This window comes from Pseudoliparis swirei, chromosome 6, assembly GCF_029220125.1.
Source record: "Pseudoliparis swirei isolate HS2019 ecotype Mariana Trench chromosome 6, NWPU_hadal_v1, whole genome shotgun sequence".
Lineage (NCBI taxonomy): Eukaryota > Metazoa > Chordata > Actinopteri > Perciformes > Liparidae > Pseudoliparis > Pseudoliparis swirei.
Window position 1 is genome coordinate 2,376,052 of NC_079393.1, and position 26,961 is coordinate 2,403,012.

The following is a 26,961-nucleotide window of genomic DNA, read 5'->3' on the forward strand; positions in this document are numbered from 1 at the left end:
TAAAAACGCACCGATCATCAAAAAAATAAACATTTTACTTGCATTTCTTACAAAGCTGACGCCGTGAATCTGCAGCGGGCGCCGAGAAGACAGATGCTTCCTCCGGTGGAAACACGGGATTATTTCACGATGAAACTCGTGCAGAGGGTTGAGGGCGAGCCTGTGATGGGCATCGGCTCTTCTTCTGTAGTCGGTGCAAACGACGGGCCGCACTTAACCCGCCGTGTGGAGTTGCACTCTTCGTGCAAGCCGGTGAAAAGAGAGGCGTCGGTTTGAATCCCCGGAGCGGCAAGAGTTCATCTTTGATTTGTGATGAACGAGATGAATGAAAAGCAAAAGAGAGCAAAACTCTCGAGGATTATCCTCTGAAGTAGAGAAGCTCGTTCAGCTTCTAGCCTCTCAGACGACGTGAGAATGAAGCGGGAACTAAAACACGGATAAAGTGTTTTAAAAAATACAAAATTACAAAACCTGAACGTAGAAACTGACTTTGGACTAACTAAGTGCTTCGATTTAAAAAGCTGCATTCTCTCTCCTGACCACTACGGGGCGACTCCTCTGGTTGTATAGAAGTCTATGCTTCATGTGTTTTCTCTGAAATCCTTAGATCCTGCCGTGTACTGTCTCCTCGGTTCTCCAGGACGTTCTCCAGCCGAGGGCCTGAAGCCGCGGGGGCCTCGATGGGACGGCCATGAAGAATCTGGACCAGCGTGGGCGTGGCCCCCGGGAGGCTCTGGGTGAGTCACAGTTTCTACACCTTCGGTCGTCGGTGATGTCGGGACTCGGGAGCTCAAGGCTCAAGTCTCATGATTCGGTTCCGCTCCGGTTCCCCCAGTGTGTGCGCTCCTGTCCGGTCTGGTTCTGGCTCTACTGGGACCGCCGGGCTCGGTCCGCGGCTGTCCGGGCGTCTGCAGTTGCTACGGCAACACCACCGACTGCTCCGCCGCCGGCCTCCCGTCTCTGACGCCCATCCTCGCGCTGCTGGACCGGGACTCCCTGGTCCTCCGCCTGCCCCAGAACAACCTCTCCTCCCTGGGCACGGGCGAGCTGTCCGGCCTCGGCGGCCTGGAGCTCCTGGATCTGTCCCGGAACCGCTTCTCCGCCCTGCAGCCCGGAGCCTTCTCCGCGCTCGGCAGCCTGCGCTGGCTCAACCTCTCTGCCAACGACCTCGGGGCGCGCCCGGCGACCTCCGACGACCCCGACGGCGAGATCCGAGGGAGCGACGGCCTGAGCGAGGACGCCTTCAGGGGTCTGTGGCGACTGCGAGGGCTCGACCTGTCCTCCAACGGCCTCCCGCGGTTGCCCAGAGGCCTGCTGGACGGACTGCGGAGGCTCGCCTGGTTGTCCGTGGCCGGCAACCGGCTGGTGGCCCTGGACCGAGTCACCTTCCAGCCCCTGGTGGGGCTCCGGGAGCTCCGGCTGGAGGGGAACCCCTGGGAGTGCGACTGCAAGCTGAGAGACTTCAAGCACTGGATGGAGTGGCTGATTTACAGAGGTGAGGGGGGGGGGGGGGGGGGCGGCTCCATGGCGCCTTTAAGGCTCCCGGGGGCCTCTCTGCTCTAAGAGATCTAAGAGTATAACGTCCTCCTCTCCCGTTTCCCCCATCCTCCTCTCCCGTTTCCTTCGTCCTCCTCTCCCGTTTCCCCCGTCCTCCTCTCCCGTTTCCTTCGTCCTCCTCTCCCGTTTCCTTCTTCCTCCTCTCCCGTTTCCTTCGTCCTCCTCTCCCGTTTCCTTCGTCCTCCTCTCCCGTTTCCCCCGTCCTCCTCTCCCGTTTCCTTCATCCTCCTCTCCCGTTTCCTTCTTCCTCCTCTCCCGTTTCCTTCGTCCTCCTCTCCCGTTTCCTTCGTCCTCCTCTCCCGTTTCCCCCGTCCTCCTCTCCCGTTTCTCCCGTTTCCCCCGTCCTCCTCTCCCGTTTCTCCCGTTTCCTTCATCCTCCTCTCCCGTTTCTCCCGTTTCCTTCGTCCTCCTCTCCCGTTTCCTTCGTCCTCCTCTCCCGTTTCCTTCTTCCTCCCCGTCTCCACAGAAGGTCAGGTGGACGCCATGCGGTGCAGCCTCCCGGGGGACCTGAAGGGCCTGGACATCCGCGGCGTTCCGGCGGAGATGTTCAGCCACTGCCTGCGCAGTCCGGCCAGAGAGGGCCCGGCGCGTCACGGGGGCCCGGCGCGTCACGGGGGCCCGGCGCGTCACGGGGGCCCAGCGGGTCACGGGGGCCCGGCGGGTCACGGCGGCCCGGCGCGTCACGGGGGCCCAGCGGGTCACGGGGGCCCGGCGGGTCACGGCGCCCGGCCCCCGTGTCGGCCGGGCCGCATCGGCAGAAACGACGACTGCGTCCGCCAGCGCTACCGGCCGGCCAGCGTGCGGCGGGCGCACGGCACGCAGATCGTGGCGGGCGTGATCTGCGGCGCCGTGTGCGTCATGATGGCGGTGGCGGCCACGTACGGCTGCGTCTACGCCTCGCTGATGGCGCGCTACCAGCGGGAGATGAAGGGCCGCGGTCGGCCCCTGATGGCCGAGTGCGGCGCCGACACCGACCCGGAGGACGGGCAGACGACGCCGGATTCGCCGCCGCCGCGCAAAGAGGGCGCGGTGCTCGGGTATCGGATCAGCAGCTTCTGACCCTTCAGGAAACCAGACCGCATCTCGAGGCGGACTCCCACCGGCCAGAACAGGTCCCGTTCCCTCGGCAGAGCTCTACCTCGCCTTCCGTGTTTTACGTTTCTTGTTTTTTAAACGTGAAGTTTCCTCCGTCGTCGTATTCCAGCTGAAACGTGAATCTGTGAACGCGTCGTTCTCCTCGTTCTCGCCGCCTCGTCGGTTCTGTGTGTTTCACGGTTCGCGCGCCCCCTAGTGGCCGAGCGGCCGCATGCGCCGGAACTTCCCCGTGTTTCTATTTATTCCGTCCGTCTCTTCTGTGAGAAGCACATGAAACATCGACTGTTAATCACGCTGGAGATAATAAACTCTATTTATCTAAGCTTCTTATTTCTGATTCCTCCCATGAATACGTGGTGAACTTCATCAGCTCGTCCTTTAAGTCCTTAAATCTGATTTAAATGTGATGGTTTCAGATTCACAATCATTGACAACTTTTAAAATCACACACCTAAGAGTTTCAAAGTAAAACGTATGAAATAAAAATGGAAAACCAGATGGGAACTATTATTTTGATTATTGTTAGTGTTATTATTTCACATCTTTTTCTGCTAAAAATAACTTTCACCTGCAAATAAACTGAATTGATAATCACGTTTTGAGGGAAATGTATTTTCATCCTGGAAATAAATAAAAAAACGTTATCGTTTAGTAAAAACATCAAATTAGTGCGTTAGCTGCTTTACTGATGTTTAACTTCTGGACACAGACAAAGGTCTCCTATGTGAAAGTCCTGTGTTTGTTTGACTTCCTGCCTGAGCATCAAAATAAAATAAATGTAAACCAATATATGTTATAATAACATGAACAATTGAATAAACTCAATCTCAAAGGAATGAACTTGTAGTTAAAGGTTAATAAATAAATGAATAAATGAATACATAATGAATATATAATAAATAAATATATACATAATGAATAAATAATGAATAAATATATAATAAATAAATATATAATAAATAAATATATAATAAATAAATATATACATAATGAATAAATAATGAATACATAAATATATAATAAATAAATATATACATAATGAATAAATAATAAATAAATATATACAGCTTGAATAAATAAAAAATAAAAAATTAAATGAATGAATAAATAAATTATATATATATATACATCATTAATAAATAATAAATGAATACATAATAAATGAAAACATATATAAATTATAAATAAATATATACTTAATGAATAAATAATAGATAAATAAAAATGAATAAATAAAACACTAATATTTTGAATGGGTATGACTCACCGCCGGCCATCGCCATCTTCCCCTCGGAGGAAACAGTCACCGCCGTCGCCGCGATCACGTACTTCACTCCTGCGGGGAGAAGCTGATCAGCTGACACGATCAATAACCAATAATCATAAGCCGGTGTGGGGCGGAGGGGCGGACCTTTGTCGTTGACGGGGTAGTAGTAGAAGCTGCCCGGCGTGTTCTCCACGGCCAGCCGGTACCACAGAGGGAAGTGGTCCACGGTGAACAGGTTCTCCTTGTCCACCGCCGTCAGGAACCGTCTGCAGATGTTTAATATTTATTTATTATTTATTTATGAACCGTTTGCAGATGTTTATTATTCATTTATTATTTATGAACCATCTGCAGATGTTTATTATTTATTTATGAACCATTTGCAGATGTTTAATATTTATTTATGAACCGCCTGCAGATGTTTAATATTTATTTATTATTTATTATTTATTTACAGGATTATTATTATTATTACTATTATTATTTTTGCGTTAGGCATAAATAATAATAATGTCCAGGCACCATTATTAAGATGTAAAACACAAATAAGAATAAACTAATACATCCCAAGATTTAAAAACATTACAAGTATTACAATATATATTAATGTACACACATATTATAATACTTGTAAGTTTTTTGTACGTGAATAGATATAAATATACACATTTTATTAATAATAATAATAATAATAATAATAATAATCCGTTGTTACTTTGCCACTCTGGTCTCCACTCCTGCGTATCTCATGATCCTCGTCAGGCCGGCACGAGTCCCGAGGAACGCCGTCTCCAAGCCGGGCTCCACCCTGCACACACACACACGCAAACACACACACACGCAAACACACACACACTTTTCTTCCTCAATATTGGTAACTTTTTTCTTATTCATAGAGGAGTAGAACTTGTATATTACAGTATATTCCCGCATGTGTTTTAAGCTGTACTGTCCCTTTAAGGCTCCAGGTGTCCTCACCTGTCGTTGAGCATCAGGGCGTTCCAGTAGGCTTCCAGCGGCGCCGTCACCGCGGCATCGAACAGCGTCTGCTGCAACAGCACCTCGTCACCTGGAGAGAAGAGGACAGGAGGGAAGGAAAGGTGAGGAGAGGAAAGGAAAGGAGACGAAAGGAAAGGAGAGGAAATAAGGGAAAAGGAGAGGAAAGGAAAGGGAAATGAAAGGAGAGGAAAGGAGAAGGAGAGGAAAGGAGGTACACGCCTGAAGTTTCCTCCATTCCTTAAAGAGACAATGTGCTCTACGAGTGCGAGTGCAGAACTACGGTGGCCTTTAAGGGTCCCTACATGGCAGACCGGTACCTGTATGGATGCGAAGGGTCATTAAAAAGACGCGCTGTCCCTTTAAGAGGTTTTCTTAGGTCAGGAAATAAAAACGTTGAGATATTTCCTGCATTTAAAGATAATTTACTGCAGAGAGACTATACAGTTTCCACAAAAAAATTAAAACACAAACTAAAAAACATTCATTTAATCTAGAAGATAAAAGCATAAAAAATTCCAAATAAAAAACGAAAGAGCGACAAACTTCAGGAACTCACCTGAACTTCAAGGGTTCAGATCATGAAGATGTTATTCTACCGCGGTATCGTTGAATGGGTTTAAACTCTTATTTGAAGTAACATTGACTTATTTAAAGTTTATAACTGAACCTACACTCCAGGTCGGGCTCCAGGCCCAGCAGGTAGCGGATGGCGGCCTGAAGCTGAGAGTATCTACGGTGACTCGGGTCGATGTTGGTCTCACAGTACGTCCTGAGGGGGGGGGCATTTAAACAATACGTTAGTGGACTAATGGTTCAGAATGAAATGTGTCATTGAAGGTCGTGTTTCAGAGGACTTCGTACCACTCGGTGGCGATGCTGAGGTCGGGGGAGGTGAGGTCGTGCAAACCTGCAACGCATCAGATACAGATTTATAGATTTACTTAAATTACATTCAATTTATAAAATAAAATGTAATGTAATTATATATATTTTTGAATAAATACAAAATTTAATTAAATTAAATATTTTAAAAACTGCAACACATCAAATACAGATTTATAGATTTACTTAATAATAACAATAAAATAATAAATGAATGAATAAATAATAAATTACAAAATAAAACACTAAGACTGTGATGAATAGAAAGCAAAAATAAAGAGAAGTAGATCAATAAAGAAACTAATTTAAAAAAATTAAAAATAAAAGCAAAATGGAAAAATATTATTTAGAAATGAATAAATAATAACATATTAAATATATCATAAGTTAAATATATTCAGAAAAAGTAACGTATACAGTATATCTGGAGGACATAAATAAAGGAAATAAAGAAATGAATGTCCTAAAAAAATATTTTAATACAATTTGTCTTTGTATTTTCAATTACTTTTAAATAAGTTATTATTTTACTCATTATTTATCTTCTTATCCTTATTCATTTATCATTTTTAATAACACTTCTTTGATACCACGGTAAACAGTAAATCCATGTGTCTTTATAAGTAAATAATAAATAAAGTTGAAGTTTTCTAACCAACAGCGGCTGTTGACCTCAGAGTGCAGCAATGCATTGTGGGAACCCCTACCTTCCTCCACGGACACGTTTCCGATGAACATGAGGCGTCCGTGCCCTCTGGTCAGCACCATGCCGAAGCTGCAGAGACAGAGGAGCTCTGGTTAATGAGGTGTAGTGCTGCCCTCTAGGGGTCAGATCACACAGGTGCAACTGAATGGATCGACAGTGAGAAGATTCACCGGGTTGATATAAGAGTTACTAAAACCACCAAAAAAAGAAAACAAATAATATTAAAGTATATATATGTATTAAATAAATAAAATTAAAATAAAATATATATATTAAATTAAATACAAATGTATGTATATATACACATATTAGATTGAAAAAAATGATGTATAAAAATGTATATATTAAATTAAATACAAATATATATATATATTAAATTCAATAATAAATTATATATAAAACATGAATATTAAATTCAATAATAAAAAATACGTATATATGAAAGATTAAAAAAATAAGTATGTACAATTAAATGTTTAAAATATATTGGGTAATATTCTATATATATTAAAATAAATAATAAAAATATACATTAAATTAAATATAAATATATATAGCGAAAATATATTAGGTAATATTATATATATAAATATTTATATATTAAATTCAATAATAATACAAATACTTTTTTTGGGGGGGGCAATACATTGTTTAACCACCAGGGGGCGGCCTGAAGGTTCAGACATTAACCCTTTAACTCACAGATTTACCTGAAAGGAGTCTCGTCGATGTTCGTGTAAAAATAATCGTTGACGAGGAACAGAGGTCGCTTCTGTTGGAGGATCAATAAAGTTATATCAATAAAGTTATGTCAATAAAGTTACATCAACAAAAAATACTGCAATGTAACAATGAGTGCTTTAACTTTTGGAACTTTCAGTATATAATGATGCTGCACCTTTGACCCCCCCCTGACCCCCCTGTCTCTACATGTGACCCAACGAGCTGCTGTGATTGGCTCCTGACCTTCTTGTCCACTGAAGCTCTGATGCTCTGCCGGATGAAGCCGGTCTCTCCTCTCACCATGGAGGTCCTGAGCTGCAACCAGACCCCACAAATACCACGTATACCACAAATACCACGTATACCACAAATACAACGTATACCACAAATACCACGTATACCACAAATACCACGTATACCACAAATACCACGTATACCACAAATACAACGTATACCACAAATACCACATATACCACAAATACCACGTATACCACAAATACCACGTATACCACACGTACAAATACAACGTATACCACAAATACCACGTATACCACAAATACCACGTATACCACAAATACAAATACAACGTATACCACAAATACAACGTATACCACAAATACCACAAATACCACATATACCACAAATACCACGTATACCACAAATACCACGTATACCACAAATACCACATATACCACAAATACCACAAATAATTATCGATAATTAAATAATACCATCGATACCATAAATACCATCGATACCATAAATAATTAATATAACCATAAATAATACATTAAATATACCACGATAATTAATAAATACATATAATTATTAAATAACCATGTGATAATAAATACCACGATACCATAAATAATTAATGATACCATTAAATACCACGATAATTACAAATACCATCGATACCATAAATACCACGATACCACAAATAAAATAACGATAATTACAACGATACCATTAATAATACCACAAATACAACGATACCACAAATACCAATACCATATACCATTAAATACAACGATACCAATTACGCATAACGTATACCACAAATACCACGTATACCACAAATACCACATATACCACAAATACAACGTATACCACACGTACAAATACAACGTATACCCCACATACAAATACAACGTATACCACACGTACAAATACAACGTATACCACACGCATAAATACAACGATACCACACGTATAAATACAACGATACCACACGCATAAATACAACGATACCACACGCATAAATACCACGATACCACACGCATAAATACAACGATACCCCACGACAAATACAACGATACCCCACGACAAATACAACGATACCACGACATAAATACAACGATACCACACGCATAAATACAACGATACCACGCATAAATACAACGATACCACACGCATAAATACCACGATACCACACGCAAACACAACGATACCCCACGACAAATACCACGATACCACACGACAAATACAACGATACCACACGCATAAATACAACGATACCACACGCATAAATACAACGATACCACACGCATAAATACAACGATACCACACGATAAATACAACGATACCACACGCATAAATACCACGATACCCACACGCATAAATACAACGATACCACACGCATAAATACAACGATACCACACGACAAATACCACGATACCACACGCATAAATACAACGATACCCCACGCATAAATACCACGATACCACACGCATAAATACAACGATACCACACGCATAAATACAACGATACCACACGCATAAATACAACGATACCCCACGCATAAATACAAAGTATACCCCACGATAAATACAATGTATACCACACGCATAAATACAACGATACCACACGCAAATACAACGATACCACACGCATAAATACAACGATACCACACGCATAAATACAACGATACCACGTACAAATACAAAGTATACCCCACGCATAAATACAACGATACCCCGCATAAATACAACGATACCACACGCATAAATACCACGATACCACACGACAAATACAACGATACCACACGACAAATACCACGATACCACACGCATAAATACCACGATACCACACGATAAATACAACGTATACCACACGCATAAATACCACGATACCACACGCATAAATACAACTTATACCACACGCATAAATACAACGATACCACACGACAAATACAACGATACCACACGCATAAATACAACGTATACCCCACGCATAAATACCATGTATACCACACGCATAAATACAACGTACAATATGTTCATGTACAAATACAACGATACCATGTACAAATACAACGATACCACATCGCATAAATACCACGATACCACACGCATAAATACAACGATACCCCACGCATAAATACCACGATACCACGCATAAATACAACGATACCACACGACAAATACAACGATACCCCACGACAAATACCACGATACCACACGACAAATACAACGATACCACACGCATAAATACAACGATACCCCACGACAAATACAACGATACCACACGTACAAATACAACGTATACCACACGTACAAATACAACTTATACCACACGTACAAATACAACGTATACCACACGTACAAATACAACGTATACCACACGTACAAATACAACGTATACCACACGTACAAATACAACGTATACCACACGTACAAATACAACGTATACCACACGTACAAATACAACGTATACCACACATACAAATACAATGTATACCACATGTACAAATACAACGTATACCACACGTACAAATACAACGTATACCACACGTACAAATACAACGTATACCACACGTACAAATACAACGTATACCATACGTACAAATACCACGTATACCACACGTACAAATACAACATATACCACACGCATAAATACAACGATACCCCACGTGACAAATACCACGATACCACACGCATAAATACAACGTATACCACACGTACAAATACAACGTATACCCCACGTACAAATACCACGTATACCACACGTACAAATACAACGTATACCACACGTACAAATACAACGTGTACAACATGTTCATGTACAAATACAACGTATACCACATGTACAAATACAACGTATACCACACGTACAAATACCACGTATACCACACGTACAAATACAACGTATACCACACGTACAAATACAACGTATACCACACGTACAAATACAACATATACCACAAATACCACGATACCACACGCATAAATACAACGATACCACACGCATAAATACAACGATACCACACGCATAAATACAACGATACCACACGCATAAATACAACATATACCACACGCATAAATACAACGATACCCACGATAAATACAACGATACCACACGCATAAATACAACGATACCACACGCATAAATACCATGTATACCACACGCATAAATACAACGATACCACACGCATAAATACAACGATACCACACGCATAAATACCACGATACCACACGACAAATACAACGTATACCACACGACAAATACAACGATACCCCGCATAAATACCACATATACCACACGTACAAATACAACGTATACCACACGTACAAATACAACGTATACCACACGTACAAATACCACGTATACCACACGTACAAATACCACGTATACCACACGTACAAATACCACGTATACCACACGTACAAATACAACGTATACCACACGTACAAATACAACGTATACCACACGTACAAATACAACGTATACCACACGTACAAATACAACGTGTACAACATGTTCATGTACAAATACAACGTATACCACATGTACAAATACAACGTATACCACACGTTCATGTACAAATACAACATATACCACACGTACAAATACAACGTATACCACACGTACAAATACAACGTATACCACATGTACAAATACAACGTATACCACACGTACAAATACAACGTATACCACATGTACAAATACAACGTATACCACACGTTCATGTACAAATACAACATATACCATACGTACAAATACCACGTATACCACACGTACAAATACAACGTATACCACACGTACAAATACAACGTATACCACACGACAAATACAACGATACCACACGCATAAATACCACGATACCACACATAAATACAACGATACCCACGATAAATACAACGATAATTACACGCATAAATACAACGATACCACACGTATAAATACAACGATACCACACGATAAATACAACATATACCCCACGCATAAATACAAAGTATACCCCACGACAAATACAACGATACCACACGCATAAATACAACGATACCCCACGCATAAATACAACGATACCACACGCATAAATACAACGATACCACACGTACAAATACAACGATACCCCACATAAATACAACGATACCACACGTACAAATACAACGTGATACCACACGTATAAATACAACGATACCACACGCATAAATACCACGACCACACGCATAAATACAACGATACCACACGCATAAATACAACGATACCACGACAAATACAACGATACCACACGCATAAATACAACGATACCACACGCATAAATACCACGATACCACACGACAAATACAACGTATACCCCACGTATAAATACAACGTATACCACACGCATAAATACAACGATACCACACGCACAAATACAACGATACCCCACGCATAAATACCACGATACCACACGCATAAATACAACGATACCACACGCATAAATACAACGTATACCACACGCATAAATACAACGATACCACACGCATAAATACAACGATACCACACGCATAAATACCACGATACCACACGCATAAATACAACGATACCCCACGCACAAATACAACGATACCACACGTATAAATACAACGATACCACACGTACAAATACAACGATACCCCACGACAAATACCACGATACCACACGTAAATACAACGATACCATACGCATAAATACAACGATACCACACGCATAAATACAACGATACCCCACGCAAATACCACGATACCACACGTAAATACCACGATACCACACGCATAAATACAACGATACCCCACGTACAAATACAACGTATACCACACGTACAAATACAACGTATACCACACGTTCAAATACAACGTATACCCCACGTACAAATACCACATATACCACACGTACAAATACAACGTATACCACACATACAAATACAACGTATACCACACGTACAAATACAACGTATACCACACGTACAAATACAACGTATACCCCACGTACAAATACAACTTATACCACACGTACAAATACAACTTATACCACACGTACAAATACAACGTATACCACACGTTCAAATACAACTTATACCACACGTACAAATACAACGTATACCACACGTACAAATACAACGTATACCACACGTACAAATACAACGTATACCACACGTACAAATACAACTTATACCACACGTACAAATACAACGTATACCACACGTTCAAATACAACTTATACCACATGTACAAATACAACGTATACCACACGTAAATACAACGATACCACACGCATAAAATACAACGATACCACACGCATAAATAACGATACCACACGCACAAATACAACGATACCACACGCATAAATACAACGATACCACACGTATAAATACAACGATACCACACGCAAATACAACGATACCACACGATAACACAACGATACCACACGCATAAATACAACGATACCACACGATAAATACAACGATACCACACGCATAAATACAACGATACCACACGCATAAATACAACTTATACCACACGCTCAAATACAACGATACCCCACGCAAATACAACGACACCCGACAATACAACGATACCACACGTAAATACAACGTATACCACACGTACAAATACAACGTATACAACATGTTCATGTACAAATACAACGTATACCACACGTACAAATACAACATGTACAACATGTTCATGTACAAATACAACGTGTACAACACGTTCATGTACAAATACCACGTAGGACATCATAGAGTATGGATGAGGTCACCTTCTCCTGCGTGTCCTCCCACTCCACCTCAGACAGATCAACACTGTTGTAGTTCGGCTTCGGCTTCAGCTTCTTTCCATCTTTGTACTGACGGAGCACACGGTTAGTGTGAGTGTGTGAATATATGTGTGTGTGTGTGAGTGTGTGAATATATGTGTGTGTGTGTGTGAGTGTGTGTGTGTGAGTGAATATATGTGTGTGTGTGAGTGTGTGTGTGAGTGAATATATGTGTGTGTGTGTGTGTGAATATGTGTGTGTGTGTGAGTGTGTGTGTGAGTGAATATATGTGTGTGTGTGTGTGTGTGAATATATGTGTGTGTGTGTGAGTGAATATATGTGTGTGTGTGTGTGTGTGAATATATGTGTGTGTGTGTGTGTGAATATATGTGTGTGTGTGTGAGTGAATATATGTGTGTGTGTGTGAGTGTATGTGTGTTAGTGAGCATACCTGCAAACTCATGAGGGGTGAAAAAGGTGACAACGGGCGGGGGGGTGCAGGTGATTTTTTTTTTTTTTGTCACCACACCCACGTTGTTTGAAGCCTCAAAGCTTTTAGAACCACAACTTCAGTCATTTTATTGTTCTGACCACAAATCTAAATAATGATAATAAACAGTTTAAGAACAAAAGGTTCTCCGCTCTGACTCAGCCCTGTAATGATAGTAATAACAAATATACATTGTCATTATATATAATATGGTTAAAGTCATTCATGAACCAACTTCCTTTTGTTTCCTGAACAGTCCTCATGGACTTCTCCCTGAATCTGTTCTGTCTCTACCTGTTTGTCACGATACTCATATTATAACTTCTATACATATTACATACCTGCCATAAATATCATGATACCCGATACCAGAATTCAATACACCATACAAACAATATGGTACCATAATTACGAGACTGGTATATTTATCTATAATAGTAATAAATAAAACATCTGTATGGTTCACTTTTTACCAACTTTTTCAACACTTAACAAATGTCAGTAATATGAGTATTAATACAGCCAGATATGAATGAAACTACATGGTTCCATCATAGCATTGATTATACACTATGAGGCCGTTAGTCTCTGACCAGATGATCCACAGTTCATCAGGATGAGCAGCTGGAGAGTTACACAACTTTACAGACTGAAACATTTCACTTCTGGCATCTTTTATTTTTTAAGCCGAAGTCTCTAAGCTCCGCCTCTTCTCTCGCTGTGAGCTGCGCAGCGCAGTGTGCGCAGACAGCTCGACACGGAGCAGCGCGTGCGCTCTGATCGCTCTCTAATGAAGTATCAATACTAAAAATATGCTAAATCACATGGTGTTTAACGTACGGGTACTTTGTTAGTATCGCTACACCGTGCAGCGTGACAGCAGCAGATGTAGCGGGCTAACATTCAAGCTAACCTAAACCCCCAAACGCTGAAGACATCTGAACGCTGATTGGCCGAGACGCGACACGCCCCATCAAAGATGTTCTATTGCGAAGAGCACCACTTCACACTTTTCTCCGCGTCTCACTGCAATCTCAACGGCAGCGGGCCAGGTGACCCCCCCCCAAAAAACAAAAACTCTTCGGATCTCCACGATTCACGTGGATGACCTATTTTGAGTTCAAAACGGTGAATTTCACCGAAAGGTGACAAGTTTGCAGGTATGAGTGAGAGTGTGTGTAAGTGTGTGTGTGAGAGTGTATGTGTGTATGTATATGTGTATGTATGTTTGTGTATTGGTGTATGTGTGTGTACATGTGTCTGTATGTGTGTGTATGTGTGTTTGCGTGTGTATGTGTGTGTGTGTGTATGTGTGTGTATGTGTCTGTATTGTATGTGTGTGTATGTGTGTTTGTGAGTGTGTGAATATATGTGTGTGTGTGAGTGTGTGTGTTTGTGAGTGTGAATGTATGTGTGTGAGAGTGTGTGTGTGTGTATGTGTGTATGTGTATATGTTTGTGTATTGGTGTATGTGTGTGTTTGTTTATGTGTATGTGTGAATGTATGTGTTTGTGTGTGTTAGTGAGAGTGTGTGTAAGTGTGTGTGTGAGTGTATGTGTGTGTATGTGTGTGTATGTGTATGTGTGTATGTGTGTGTGTGTGTGTGTGTATGTGTGTATGTGTGTGTATGTATGTGTGTGTATGTGTGTGTGTGTGTTTCTCTCACCAGAGGTCGGAGGTCGGGGTGAGCCAGGATGTATCCGTTGTTGGTGATGAGGAAGGCGTAGCCATGAGCTCCCAGCTGGGGAGGAAGAGGAGTAAGAGGAAGAAAAGCACGGAGAGGCTTTTATTGTGAAATCCTCAGCGGTCCTTCCTGCTCACCATGTATCTGGGCGCCAGCTTCATCACCTCCATCAGCGGGATGTCAGTGCCCACCACCCCCAGCAGGATGCCGTGGGACAGCTAATACAAACAAAACTTTATGAAATCAGACTTCCAGATCAATAATCTATCAGGTGACAGATCAATGCAGAGATCAATACAGACTGATCAATAAAGGCTGATCAATACATTAATCAATACATTGATCAATACAGACTGATCAATACAGAGATCAATACAGACTGATAAATACAGGCTGATCAATACAGAGATCAATACAGACTGATCAATACAGAGATCAATACAGACTGATCAATACAGAGATCAATACAGACTGATCAATACAGTGATCAGAGTCCACCGACCGTTTCCTTCTTCTTGCTGAAGACCGGCATCGCCACCGAGGTCATGAGCAGCAGACTCTGAGCTTTGGTGGTGAAGAGCTGCGATGAGGTCATCGTTAAGAACAGTGATGAGGTCATCGTTAAGAACACAGTGATGAGGTCATCGTTAAGAACAGTGATGAGGTCATCGTTAAGAACACAGTGATGAGGTCATCATTAAGAACAGTGATGAGGTCATCGTTAAGAACACAGTGATGAGGTCATCGTTAAGAACAGTGATGAGGTCATCGTTAAGAACACAGTGATGAGGTCATCGTTAAGAACAGTGATGAGGTCATCGTTAAGAACACAGTGATGAGGTCATCATTAAGAACAGTGATGAGGTCATCGTTAAGAACAGTGATGAGGTCATCGTTAAGAACACAGTGATGAGGTCATCGTTAAGAACAGTGATGAGGTCATCATTAAGAACAGTGATGAGGTCATCGTTAAGAACACAGTGATGAGGTCATCATTAAGAACAGTGATGAGGTCATCGTTAAGAACACAGTGATGAGGTCATCGTTAAGAACACAGTGATGAGGTCATCGTTAAGAACAGTGATGAGGTCATCGTTAAGAACACAGTGATGAGGTCATCATTAAGAACAGTGATGAGGTCATCGTTAAGAACACAGTGATGAGGTCATCGTTAAGAACAGTGATGAGGTCATCGTTAAGAACACAGTGATGAGGTCATCATTAAGAACAGTGATGAGGTCATCGTTAAGAACAGTGATGAGGTCATCGTTAAGAACAGTGATGAGGTCATCGTTAAGAGCACAGAGTGATGTCATCACACTCTGTAAAACCTTCTTCATGGAGCAGGTGCAATGGGTGCAGCTCTGATATCAACCTCCAGGGGGCGCTGTAGGCCGGCTGTGCACATTTGATATCAACATGAAGCAGCGGTTCAACATGAGGGCCGGGACCCTCCAGGAGGGTCAGGAAACCACTTAAAGGGGGCCGTGTTAATATGAAGCGTATGAAATATGGATGCATGTGTGTGGATGTATAAATATATATATCTAAATATATATATCCACACATATATATATATATATATTTGTATATGTATATATATATATATAAATAAATATATATATATGCATATATATATTTGTATATGCATATATATACACATACAAACCATAAAAAATAAAAACTGATCTTTCTAAACCAGGTTCAGGGACTTAAATCCTGTTCATCTAAAACTCCAACTTCTTCTTCTTCTTTACCTCTTTGGTGCTGGGAAGCTGGATGGATGGACGGAGCGCCCCAGAGGATCATGGGAGAATGAAGCGGGAAAAACAAAAACGCACAGGGAGGAATGACGATGAAGACGAAGATGACGATGAAGATGATGAAGATGACTTAAGAGGTTCACCCCAAAATTAAAATGCAGGAAAGGTTGTGTTTTTAAATGTGAGAACGCAGCTCTGTGATTGGCCGCTCACCACGGTGTCCATGTAGGCCTCCGTCCAGATGATGTCGTGGTCGTGGTTGATGACCATCGGCCGGCTGAGCACGTGGAGGTACTCCATCACGTTCTCCTGCACGTCAGCCAGGGTGGAGATGTGTGTGTAGAACCCTGACACACACACACATGCACACGCACACAGACACATGCACGCACACAGACACAGACATACACATGCACACATACACCCACAAAGACGTACAGTTTGTAAAACACACACACACACACACAAAGACGTACAGTTTGTAAAACACACACACACACTCACCTTTGTTGTTGCAGGCGATCCACTTGGTGTTCTGGGCGAAGGTCATCTCTCTGCCGATCAGGTAGGTGAAGACTCTCACCTGGAGACCGAGAACACACCTTAACAACAACAAGAGATGCACAACAGGTACACAACAATAGAGCTGTACCACTACCAGGTACACGACCCAGTGAAGGGGTCGGACTGGTTTCTCACCCGGCGCTCCGGCCAGTTGAACTCCTCGAAGACGGACTCAAAGTCCTCCATCGCTCCATCTGTGATCAGCATGATGGCCTGGTTACACATGCTGCCCCGCCCACTGGCCCTGGCCTACACACGCACACACACACACACACTCTTCTTACTAACACGACCCTTCTTACTAACGCGACTCTTCTTATTAACGTGACCCTTGTTACTACCACCACTCTTCTTATTAACGCGACCCTTGTCACTACCACCACTCTTCTTACTAACGCGACTCTTCTTATTAACGCGACCCTTGTCACTAACACCACTCTTCTTACTAACGCGACTCTTATTTACGTGACCCTTGTTACTACCACCACTCTTCTTATTAACGCGACCCTTGTTACTACCACCACTCTTCTTATTTACGTGACCCTTGTTACTACCACCACTCTTCTTATTTACGCGACCCTTGTCACTACCACCACTCTTCTTATTTACGCGACCCTTGTTACTACCACCACTCTTCTTATTAATGCGACCCTTGTCACTACCACCACTCTTCTTATTAACGCGACCCTTGTCACTAACACCACTCTTCTTACGAACGCGACTCTTCTTATTTACGCGACCCTTGTTACTACCACCACTCTTCTTATTAACGCGACCCTTGTCACTACCACCACTCTTCTTATTAACGCGACCCTTGTTACTACCACCACTCTTCTTATTAACGCGACCCTTGTCACTACCACCACTCTGCTCCACGCACCTCGTTGAGGATCTTGAAGGACTCCTTCATGGCGTTCTTGATCTTCGCTTCTCCTTTAACGTGCAGCTCGTCCACCAGCTGCTTAAAGTGCTGAGAGACAACAGGGTCGGTGTGTGTGTGTGCGTGTGTGTGTGTGTGTGTGTGTGTGTACGTGTGCGTGTGTGTGTGTGTCTCACCTCTCTGTTGTCCAAGTCGGCCTGAACCAGAGTTCCTTTGAAGCACGGCTCCACGTACCGAACATAGTCAGTGTACTGAGGAGGAGACAGGGAGGAGGAGAGGAGGAGACAGGGAGGAGGAGACATAGGAGAGGAGAAGAAGAGGAGCAGACAGCGAGGAGGAGACAAGGAGGAGGAGAGGAGGAGACAGGGAGGAGGAGACAGGGAGGTGATGCTTTATTATCGAATAAACAAAAACTGCTGAGTGTAAATATCCCTAAAAAATATTTTAATGGTTTCAGTAATTTTTTTAGAATTTCTGTTTGCGTCTCTCTATGTGTCTGTGTCTCTGTGTGTGTGTGTGTGTGTCTCTGTGTGTGTGTGTGTCTGTGTGTGTCTCTCTGCGTGTCTCTCTCTATGTGTGTGTGTGTGTGTGTCTCTATGTGTGTCTCTCTCTATGTGTGTGTGTGTCTCTCTGTGTGTGTGTGTGTGTGTGTGTCTCTGTGTGTGTGTGTGTCTCTATGTGTGTGTGTGTCTCTCTGTGTGTGTGTGTGTCTGTGTGTCTCTCTGCGTGTCTCTCTCTATGTGTGTGTGTGTGTCTCTCTGTGTGTGTGTCTCTCTCTCTGTGTGTGTGTGTCTCTATGTGTGTGTGTGTCTCTATGTGTGTCTCTCTGAATCTGAGGGCCTAGCTGTGTGAGACTACAGTTCCCAGAGTGCAGCAGCAATCAGTGTCGCTTATTAGGAGCACCTGTGGGGATGCTCTGATGCATTTGCAAAGACAAGCAGCAGAGAGAGGACGCTTCAGGTCACTCCACGGTTCAACCCAAAGACGGCAATGGTGAAATGATTTGTTTAATTTCATGGTGTTTAAAAATGCTGATTTTGTGTTAAAAGATTATTTCATTTTGAGTTTGGTAAAAATGAAAAGTATAAAATGTTTAATTAAAATGTGTAATTTAAAATGTAATTCATGTTCTGTCTTAAAGATTACAACCTAATTCACTGGCAGAGCAATCAACGAACTAAAGAAAAATAAAAGAAAGATTAAGTCAGTAATTTGAGTTGTCTTCACGTCCTTTGGAAACGGTGAACAGGAGCTGGACTTGACAGTTGTAACCACCGAAGCGGCCTGGCCCTGAAGATAAACGGCTTTAGATCCAGAAATAAGCTGTTGACACAAAGGAAGACAAGATGGCGGAAGATGTCCTGGGGAAGTCGGTCCAGCAGCTGAAGAAGGAGAGGACAACTGCAAAAAGCAGCTTCACCAGACAAGCCAACCTTATTTCAAGAGGAGCAAGCAGCATGCTTCAAGTGGAGTTGGAGGAGGGATTCATAAAGCTTTCAGACTGTTTCAGAAAGATGCTTGACGCCAATGATGACTACAGGACTGGACCGGAGGCTGACATTAAGACTGAGGATGAGGAAGCAGGTCTTGATGAACAGCAAGAAGCCGACATTGATAGATCTGTAAATGAAGGTGAAACAAAGTTGGCGGAGATGAGAGACATTGTTCAAACAAACCTGTGGTCAAGGCATGGAAGCAGTGAACTTCCTGTTGCAATCCTGGAAGCAGAAAGAGCCAATGGGAAAGCGGCTGATGTACCTGTGGAAAGTGCCAATTTAGAGGGCTATGACATGCACCTCGCGCTCTTGGACAAGAGAATGAAAGAGGCCATCTCAGCAATATCAACATGGGAGAGATGGATCCCTGTCGAATTAAAGGATGAATTAGATGGAAGAGTCAAGGACGTAAGAGCATCCTACTCCAGGCTTGAGTTAAGGAAAGCTGAATTTGCCATTGCACGGACGATCGAGGAGGAAGGCACAAGAGTGAAACCACTACCCCAACCGGGAACACCCACACCAATGATTCGGATCAAGCCAACCTCTCTACCTATCTTCAATGGAAGCAAGAGAGAATATCACAGATGGAGGAAAGACTGGGAGAGCCTGCAAAAGCAGGGGGAGCCATCCGGATCGATTGAAGTTAGGAAAATGCAACTCTTGGAGAGTGTAGATGACACAATCTCAAAAGACCTAAGACTTTCAACCTACACCACGGCCAATGACATGTTCAGAGTCCTGGAGAACAGATATGGCAACAAGTCAGCCATCATAGTGGAGATCCTTGAAGAGCTGGATAAGATGCCACATGTGAGAGGGAACCAGCCAAGAAAGGTCATTGACCTCATACAGACGGTGGAGAAGGCCCTAGCAGATCTCAGAGTTAGGAAACTCTGGAGCCATAAAGAACCCACTGGTAATTAAAACCATTGAAAGCAAGCTGCCTGACTTTATTAAAAGAGACTGGGTGATATTCATGGTTGAACCCAGAAACAATGTTACATCAGACAACCACTTTGTCATGCTTTTGAATTTCCTGAAAAGTCAAGAAGAAATACTAGAGAGACTCGAACAGCTCAGAACTGTAGACAAGGTGGAGAAATCAGATCGGTTTGACAAGAGGTATGACAGAAAGATTGCCTCAACAAGAACCACAAAGAAAGAAGAGTTTGATGAGCTCTGTGGTGTCTGTGGTGATAGTGGGCACAAAGACAAAGTCTTCTGCTGTAGAAAGTTCAAAAGACTTGCACTGCCTGAAAAGAAAGCTGCATTGAGAAGGCTGGGAGCCTGCAGAAAATGTCTTGGATGCCATGATGGAGATGGGTACTGCAGAGACACCTTCCTATGCAGAAATAAGGACTGTAGAAGGGAAGGTGGCGCCCCAGACCACCATTTTTTCCTCTGCCCAAAAGAAGTCAAAAGAGGGGAAGAGAGAAAGAGCGGAAAGGACGGCAAAGGTGGGAGCAAACTCACGGAGGAACAAGAGGAGATCTTGTCTGAACTTTCCCCAGAAATGGCAGTTCGATGCAGAAAGGCTTTCACCAACACCATCAAAACCGCGGTGACACTCGATGCTTCAGGCCAGTCTGAGCTACTGCAGAGGAATGGGCTCTCTGAACTTCCGGTCATCATGATGTTGATGCAAGTCACTGCAAACGCAGGCCAGAAGATTGGGACTCTAATTGACTTTGCTTCGGATACAAATTACATTACCCATAAGGCTGCTAAAAGACTGAGGTTAAGACATGAAAGGATAACTTTAGTTGTGCATGGGGTTGGTGGTATGGCCATGGAAGTGAACACACAAAGGTATCTCCTCAAAGTCAGAGTCAAGACACCTAAAGGAACCCAGAGAGCTCATGAAATGGTCTGCTATGGCTTGGATGAAATCGCCAAAGTGCATCAAGGAATTGAACCTGAGAAGTTGAAAAGATTCTTCCCAGAAGTCGAACTTAATGAATTGGAAAGGCCAGAAGAGGTTGAACTTCTCATTAGCCACCGAGAGGGAAGACTCGCTCCCCAGAGGGTAAAAATCATCGGAGACCTCGTCTTGTGGGAGAGTCCATTGGGGAAGACAGTGGGTGGAGCACATCCCGACTTATTTGAGGAAGTGGAGGTTGCAGCATATGAGTCCAAAACACACTTCGCTCGCTCCATGAGGGCAGCTGCTGTCAAATATCAAGAAATCACAAGTCCAACCACTGACACAGTCCAGCTACGACAGAAGGATGTGGCTCAGACCAAATTTACAGGTGCCAGTAACCGTGAGTTCCTTGAGTGGTGGCACTGGGACAGCATTGGAGCTGCATGTGAGCCGAGATGTGAAGGATGCCGATGTGGCAACTGTCCACCGGGAAGAAAAGAAATGACCCTCGCAGAGGAGAGGGAGCTGGAGATCATTAAAGGAGGCCTCACCTACAAGGAGGGGGATGCTCACACACCAGATCCACATTGGGACGCAAAGTATCCTTGGACGGTAGATCCATCTTCTCTCCCAAACAACAAAGGTGCAGTCAAGGCTTGTTTCTTAAGAATGGAAAAGCAACGAAGTAGAGAACCGGACTGGAAAGTCGCATATGCTACCCAGATCCATGACATGGTCAAACGAGGGGCAGCCATAAGACTCACCAACGAGATCATGGACGAGTGGAACGGACCAGTGTGGTACGTCAGCCACCTGGTGGCGCCAAACCCTCATTCTGTGACAACACCAGTTCGTATTGTGTGGAATAGTAGCCAGAAATACAAAGGCGTGAGTAGGAATGATCTTCTTCTGAAGGGACCAGACGTTCTCAACCCTATCAGAGCTGTCCTGCTGAGGTTCAGAGAAGGGACGTATGCATCTCTAGGAGACATCAAAAAGATATACAACTCTGGATGGCTGGAGGAGCGTGAGATGCATCTACACAGGTTCCTCTGGAGGGACAGCCCAGATGAAGAGATAAAAGAATATGCAATTACCAGAGTGAACATTGGGGACAGACCCGCTGGGTGCATTGCTCAGTTGGCTATGAGGGAAACAGCACGCCTGCCCAACTTTCTTCACTTGGAGGATGAGCGCAGAGTCATTGAAGAGGACAGTTATGTAGACGACATCTTGACCTCCCAAAATGACCTAAAGACACTGGACAAAATCACAGAAAATGTTGAAGAGATCTTGAAAGCGGGAGGTTTCTTCCTCAAACCATGGGTCCGGTCTGGGCAAAGTGGGAGGCAAAGAATGGAGACAGAGGGTCTGTCTGAGAGACGAGGTAAAACCTTAATTCTTCCAAATCAAATGAGGGACGAAGACAACAGAGCCTTGGGTATCGGCTACCAAATGGATGAAGACAAGCTCTACATGTTAACCTCAGTTAACTTTTCCAAAAGGAAGAAGAAGATGAGAGTCGGAAAAGATCTTGTGGAGGTAAAAAGATTCGGGAGCCTGTCCAAAGTGGTGAGAGTCGTGGCCTGGGTTTGTCTAGCTGCCAAGCAGTGGCTGAAGAGGAAGTGCCGGGCCCCTAAACAGTCAAAGTGGGAGGTAGAGTCACCAAAGCAAGCTGTTCTGACTGTTGAAGAGCATAAAGAGGCACTCTTCCTTGCAGCTCAAGAAGGTACAGTTTCAGACACAACGCTAAGCAGACTGGTAGGATACAAAGATGTGAACTCTGGACTACTAGTTTGTGGAGGCAGAATTCAGACGTTCACCGAAGAGAAGACAGCAGTGCCGGTTTTACCATTTGAAGCATGGGTGTCCACACTGCTGGCAAGAATCCCACACAGCAAACCACGAGGGAGTGGCAGCAACTCTTCTCCGGATGAGGAAGAAAGCCTGGGTAATAAAAGGCCGTAGACTTGCCAAGAGAATGGTTGACAGCTGTGTGGTCTGCAGGAAAAACAAGGCAAAACAGTGTCAACAAATCATGGCGGACCTGCCAGTAGAGCGAACAGGCCCAGCTTCACCCTTTGAATTCACCACCATGGACCTATTCGGCCCTTATGAAGTGAAAGATGAGGTCAAGAAGAGAATTCGACTCAGAGTACGGGGAAATGGTGCAGCAGAGGCAGCTGTCAAGGTAGTGAAGCGGGCGTTGAGCAACCTTGGTGGAGATGGTGGGTTCACATGGGGAGAATTCCAAACTTTTCTCTTCATGGCAGCCAACCTTGCAAATGAGAGCCCCATCGATGCAAGAACTCAAAGCAGAGAAGACTGTGTAGAGTACATCACCCCAAATTCCCTGCTTTTAGGACGTGCCAATCCAAAGGGAGACCCTGGAGATTTCCAGTTTGATGGCTACTAATCTGTTCATAAGGAACAAATGGCACACCAAAGAGCGAAATGTTGCTGTTGGACATGTGGTTTGGTTGGCTGACCAAAATGCCCTGAGAGGCCAGTACAAGCTGGCTAGAGTGGTCAGTGTCAATGCTGACAGCAAAGGCATCGTAAGAGATGTGCTTGTGAAGACTTTTCCCAGCTATCCTGAACACATCAAAAAGGCGAACGGCAAGGAAAGAACCAAGAGGCTTCAAACCAGAATCCCAGCCACGATTCTTCAGAGATGTCAGACGCCTTGTCATTCTGCTTCCCACTGAAGAACAAGCAGAGGGTTAAAGGGTTTGTGTGACCTCTCTGGATTTGAAAAACCAGGAGCTCAAGTGGGAGGTGTTGAGCTGAATCTGAGGGCCTAGCTGTGTGAGACTACAGTTCCCAGAGTGCAGCAGCAGCAGCAATCAGTGTCGCTTATGAGGAGCACCTGTGGGGATGCTCTGATGCATTTGTAAAGACAAGCAGCAGAGAGAGGACGCTTCAGGTCACTCCACGGTTCAACCCAAAGACGGCAATGGTGAAATGATTTGTTTAATTTCATGGTGTTTAAAAATGATGATTTTGTGTTAAAAGATTATTTCATTTTGAGTTTGGTAAAAATGAAAAGTATAAAATGTTTAATTAAAATGTGTAATTTAAAATGTAATTCATGTTCTGTCTTAAAGGTTACAACCTAATTCACTGGCAGAGAAATCAACGAACTAAAGAAAAATAAAAGAAAGATTAAGTCAGTAATTTGAGTTGTCTTCACGTCCTTTGGAAACGGTGAACAGGAGCTGGACTTGACAGTGTGTTTGTGTGTGTGTCTGTGTGTCTCTCTCTATGTGTGTGTGTGTCTGTGTGTGTGTGTGTGTCTCTATGTGTGTCTCTCTCTCTGTGTGTGTGTGTGTGTGTGTGTGTGTCTCACAGCGATCACGTTGACGAAGTCGTTTTCCCCCAGCGTGTCCAGGATGGTGTTGATCGTGTGTTTGGCGATCGTCATCTTCAGCCCCTTCATGCTGCCGCTGATGTCCACCATGATGATGATGTCTTTGGGAGACGTGGCCGCCTGGATGTACCTGAACGCACCACGACAACATCTATCAACATTACACACACACATATATATATATGAATATATATATGAATATATTTATATATATATGAAATTATTAATATTGTTATAAACTAAATCCATTTAACTCCCGTAAAAAACAAACCGTCATGAAGTGTAATATAATATAAAAATTTATAAAATAAAATAATGAAAATAAAATAAATAATGAAAGAAACCAGTGGAGACCGCTTTTCATTTTTTCTCCTCTGACTCAGCCGCATTAATGCGACGGGACGAGGCATTCAAGGACATATGAGGCATTCGAGAACATATGCAGCTTCTCTGGTATTATTTAAAAAAGCCGGAGTGGTCATGTGACCACGAGGACCCACCTGGACCCGGCTGAGGATCAGTTTATCTCAGAGGATAAGGACTCACAGCCCACCCCGCCCCACCGCCTCGTGTCTGTTGACGGTAAAATAACATGTTTGGTTCTGTTGTTGTTGTTGTTGTGCTCACCAGTTTCTGTTCCTGCAGTCGAAGGCTGCCACCCCGTTGGAGTCTGGAGTCCATTTGATACCTGAGACACACAGCAGGTCTTATTCATGGAGAACACTCAATCCTGATAACCTCAGACTGAAGCTCAGACTAAACCTCAGACTAAACCACAGACTAAAGCTCAGACTAAACCTCAGACTGAAGCTCAGACTAAACCACAGACTAAAGCTCAAACTAAACCTCAGACTGAAGCTCAGACTAAACCTCAGACTGAAGCTCAGACTAAACCACAGACTAAAGCTCAAACTAAACCTCAGACTAAAGCTCAAACTAAACCTCAGACTAAAACTCAAACTAAACCTCAGCCTGAAGCTTAAACTAAACCACAGACTAAAGCTTAAACTAAACCACAGAATAAACCTCAGACTAAACCACAGACTAAACCTCAGAATAAATCTCAGACTAAACCTCAGCCTGAAGTTTAAACTAAACCACAGACTAAAGCTCAAACTAAACCTCAGACTGAAGCTCAGACTAAACCTCAGACTGAAGCTCAAACTAAACCTCAGACTAAAGCTCAAACTAAACCTCAGACTAAAGCTCAAACTAAACCTCAGATTGAAGCTCAGACTAAACCTCAGACTAAAACTCAAACTAAACCTCAGCCTGAAGCTTAAACTAAACCACAGACTAAACCTCAGAATAAATCTCAGACTAAACCTCAGCCTGAAGTTTAAACTAAACCACAGACTAAAGCTCAAACTAAACCTCAGACTAAAGCTCAAACTAAACCTCAGACTGAAGCTCAGACTAAACCTCAAACTAAACCACAGACTGAAGCTCAGACTAAACATCGGACTAAACCAGACTAAACCACAGAATAAATCTCAAACTAAACCACAGACTAAAGCTCAAACTAAACCTCAGACTGAAGCTCAGACTGAAGCTTAAACTAAATCTCAGACTAAACCTCAGACTAAACCACAGACTAAATCTCAGACTAAACCTC

The 26,961-nt window shown here is 43.2% G+C and overlaps 3 protein-coding genes across 6 annotated transcripts in view; 2 read left to right on the forward strand and 1 right to left on the reverse strand.

Moving 5' to 3' along the window:
- The window catches only part of LOC130195260 (voltage-dependent calcium channel subunit alpha-2/delta-4-like), an 86,484-nt gene that overhangs the window by 21,239 nt on the left and 38,284 nt on the right, over nt 1-26,961 (reverse strand). For 3 of the 4 annotated variants that reach the window (XR_008832038.1, XM_056416701.1, XM_056416700.1), the window contains 21 exons: nt 25,974-26,034; nt 25,326-25,476; nt 18,790-18,864; nt 18,614-18,703; nt 17,869-17,982; nt 17,674-17,752; nt 17,383-17,516; nt 17,164-17,181; nt 15,909-15,986; nt 15,544-15,624; nt 15,389-15,463; nt 13,236-13,322; nt 7,473-7,544; nt 7,217-7,278; nt 6,508-6,575; nt 5,780-5,825; nt 5,590-5,687; nt 4,898-4,988; nt 4,635-4,727; nt 4,064-4,185; nt 3,920-3,988 (listed from right to left, as the gene is read on the reverse strand). Coding sequence is in view for 2 of the 4 variants with exons in the window: in XM_056416701.1 (XP_056272676.1) it covers nt 3,920-3,988; nt 4,064-4,185; nt 4,635-4,727; nt 4,898-4,988; nt 5,590-5,687; nt 5,780-5,825; nt 6,508-6,575; nt 7,217-7,278; nt 7,473-7,544; nt 13,236-13,322; nt 15,389-15,463; nt 15,544-15,624; nt 15,909-15,986; nt 17,164-17,181; nt 17,383-17,516; nt 17,674-17,752; nt 17,869-17,982; nt 18,614-18,703; nt 18,790-18,864; nt 25,326-25,476; nt 25,974-26,034 (1,764 nt within the window). In the remaining 2 variants the exon portion in view is untranslated. The remainder of the gene's footprint in view (nt 1-3,919; nt 3,989-4,063; nt 4,186-4,634; nt 4,728-4,897; nt 4,989-5,589; nt 5,688-5,779; nt 5,826-6,507; nt 6,576-7,216; nt 7,279-7,472; nt 7,545-13,235; nt 13,323-15,388; nt 15,464-15,543; nt 15,625-15,908; nt 15,987-17,163; nt 17,182-17,382; nt 17,517-17,673; nt 17,753-17,868; nt 17,983-18,613; nt 18,704-18,789; nt 18,865-25,325; nt 25,477-25,973; nt 26,035-26,961) is intronic. The other variant, XR_008832037.1, reaches the window with a different exon arrangement.
- On the forward strand, nt 208-2,700 carry LOC130195273 (leucine-rich repeat and transmembrane domain-containing protein 2-like). The gene is made up of 3 exons (XM_056416717.1): nt 208-737; nt 836-1,495; nt 2,024-2,700. The coding sequence occupies exons 1-3, from the start codon at nt 692-694 to the stop codon at nt 2,614-2,616; spliced, it is 1,299 nt and encodes a 432-aa protein (XP_056272692.1). The 5' UTR covers nt 208-691; the 3' UTR covers nt 2,617-2,700.
- LOC130195264 (uncharacterized) lies at nt 21,267-25,406 on the forward strand. Its single transcript, XM_056416706.1, has 3 exons — nt 21,267-24,935; nt 25,084-25,145; nt 25,328-25,406. Exon 1 carries the CDS (start codon nt 21,626-21,628, stop codon nt 23,942-23,944), a length of 2,319 nt encoding a protein of 772 aa, XP_056272681.1. The 5' UTR covers nt 21,267-21,625; the 3' UTR covers nt 23,945-24,935; nt 25,084-25,145; nt 25,328-25,406.

What these genes read in the sequence shown, in the direction of transcription:
- LOC130195273 (XM_056416717.1), top strand. Translation starts at nt 692, where the DNA reads ATGAAGAATCTGGACCAGCGTGGGCGTGGCCCCCGGGAGGCTCTGG. An exon ending in TGGCCCCCGGGAGGCTCTGG is followed by an intron (nt 738 to 835) that starts GTGAGTCACAGT and finishes CGGTTCCCCCAG; the next exon opens with TGTGTGCGCTCCTGTCCGGT. An exon ending in GGAGTGGCTGATTTACAGAG is followed by an intron (nt 1,496 to 2,023) that starts GTGAGGGGGGGG and finishes CCGTCTCCACAG; the next exon opens with AAGGTCAGGTGGACGCCATG.
- LOC130195264 (XM_056416706.1), top strand. Translation starts at nt 21,626, where the DNA reads ATGGCAGTTCGATGCAGAAAGGCTTTCACCAACACCATCAAAACCGCG.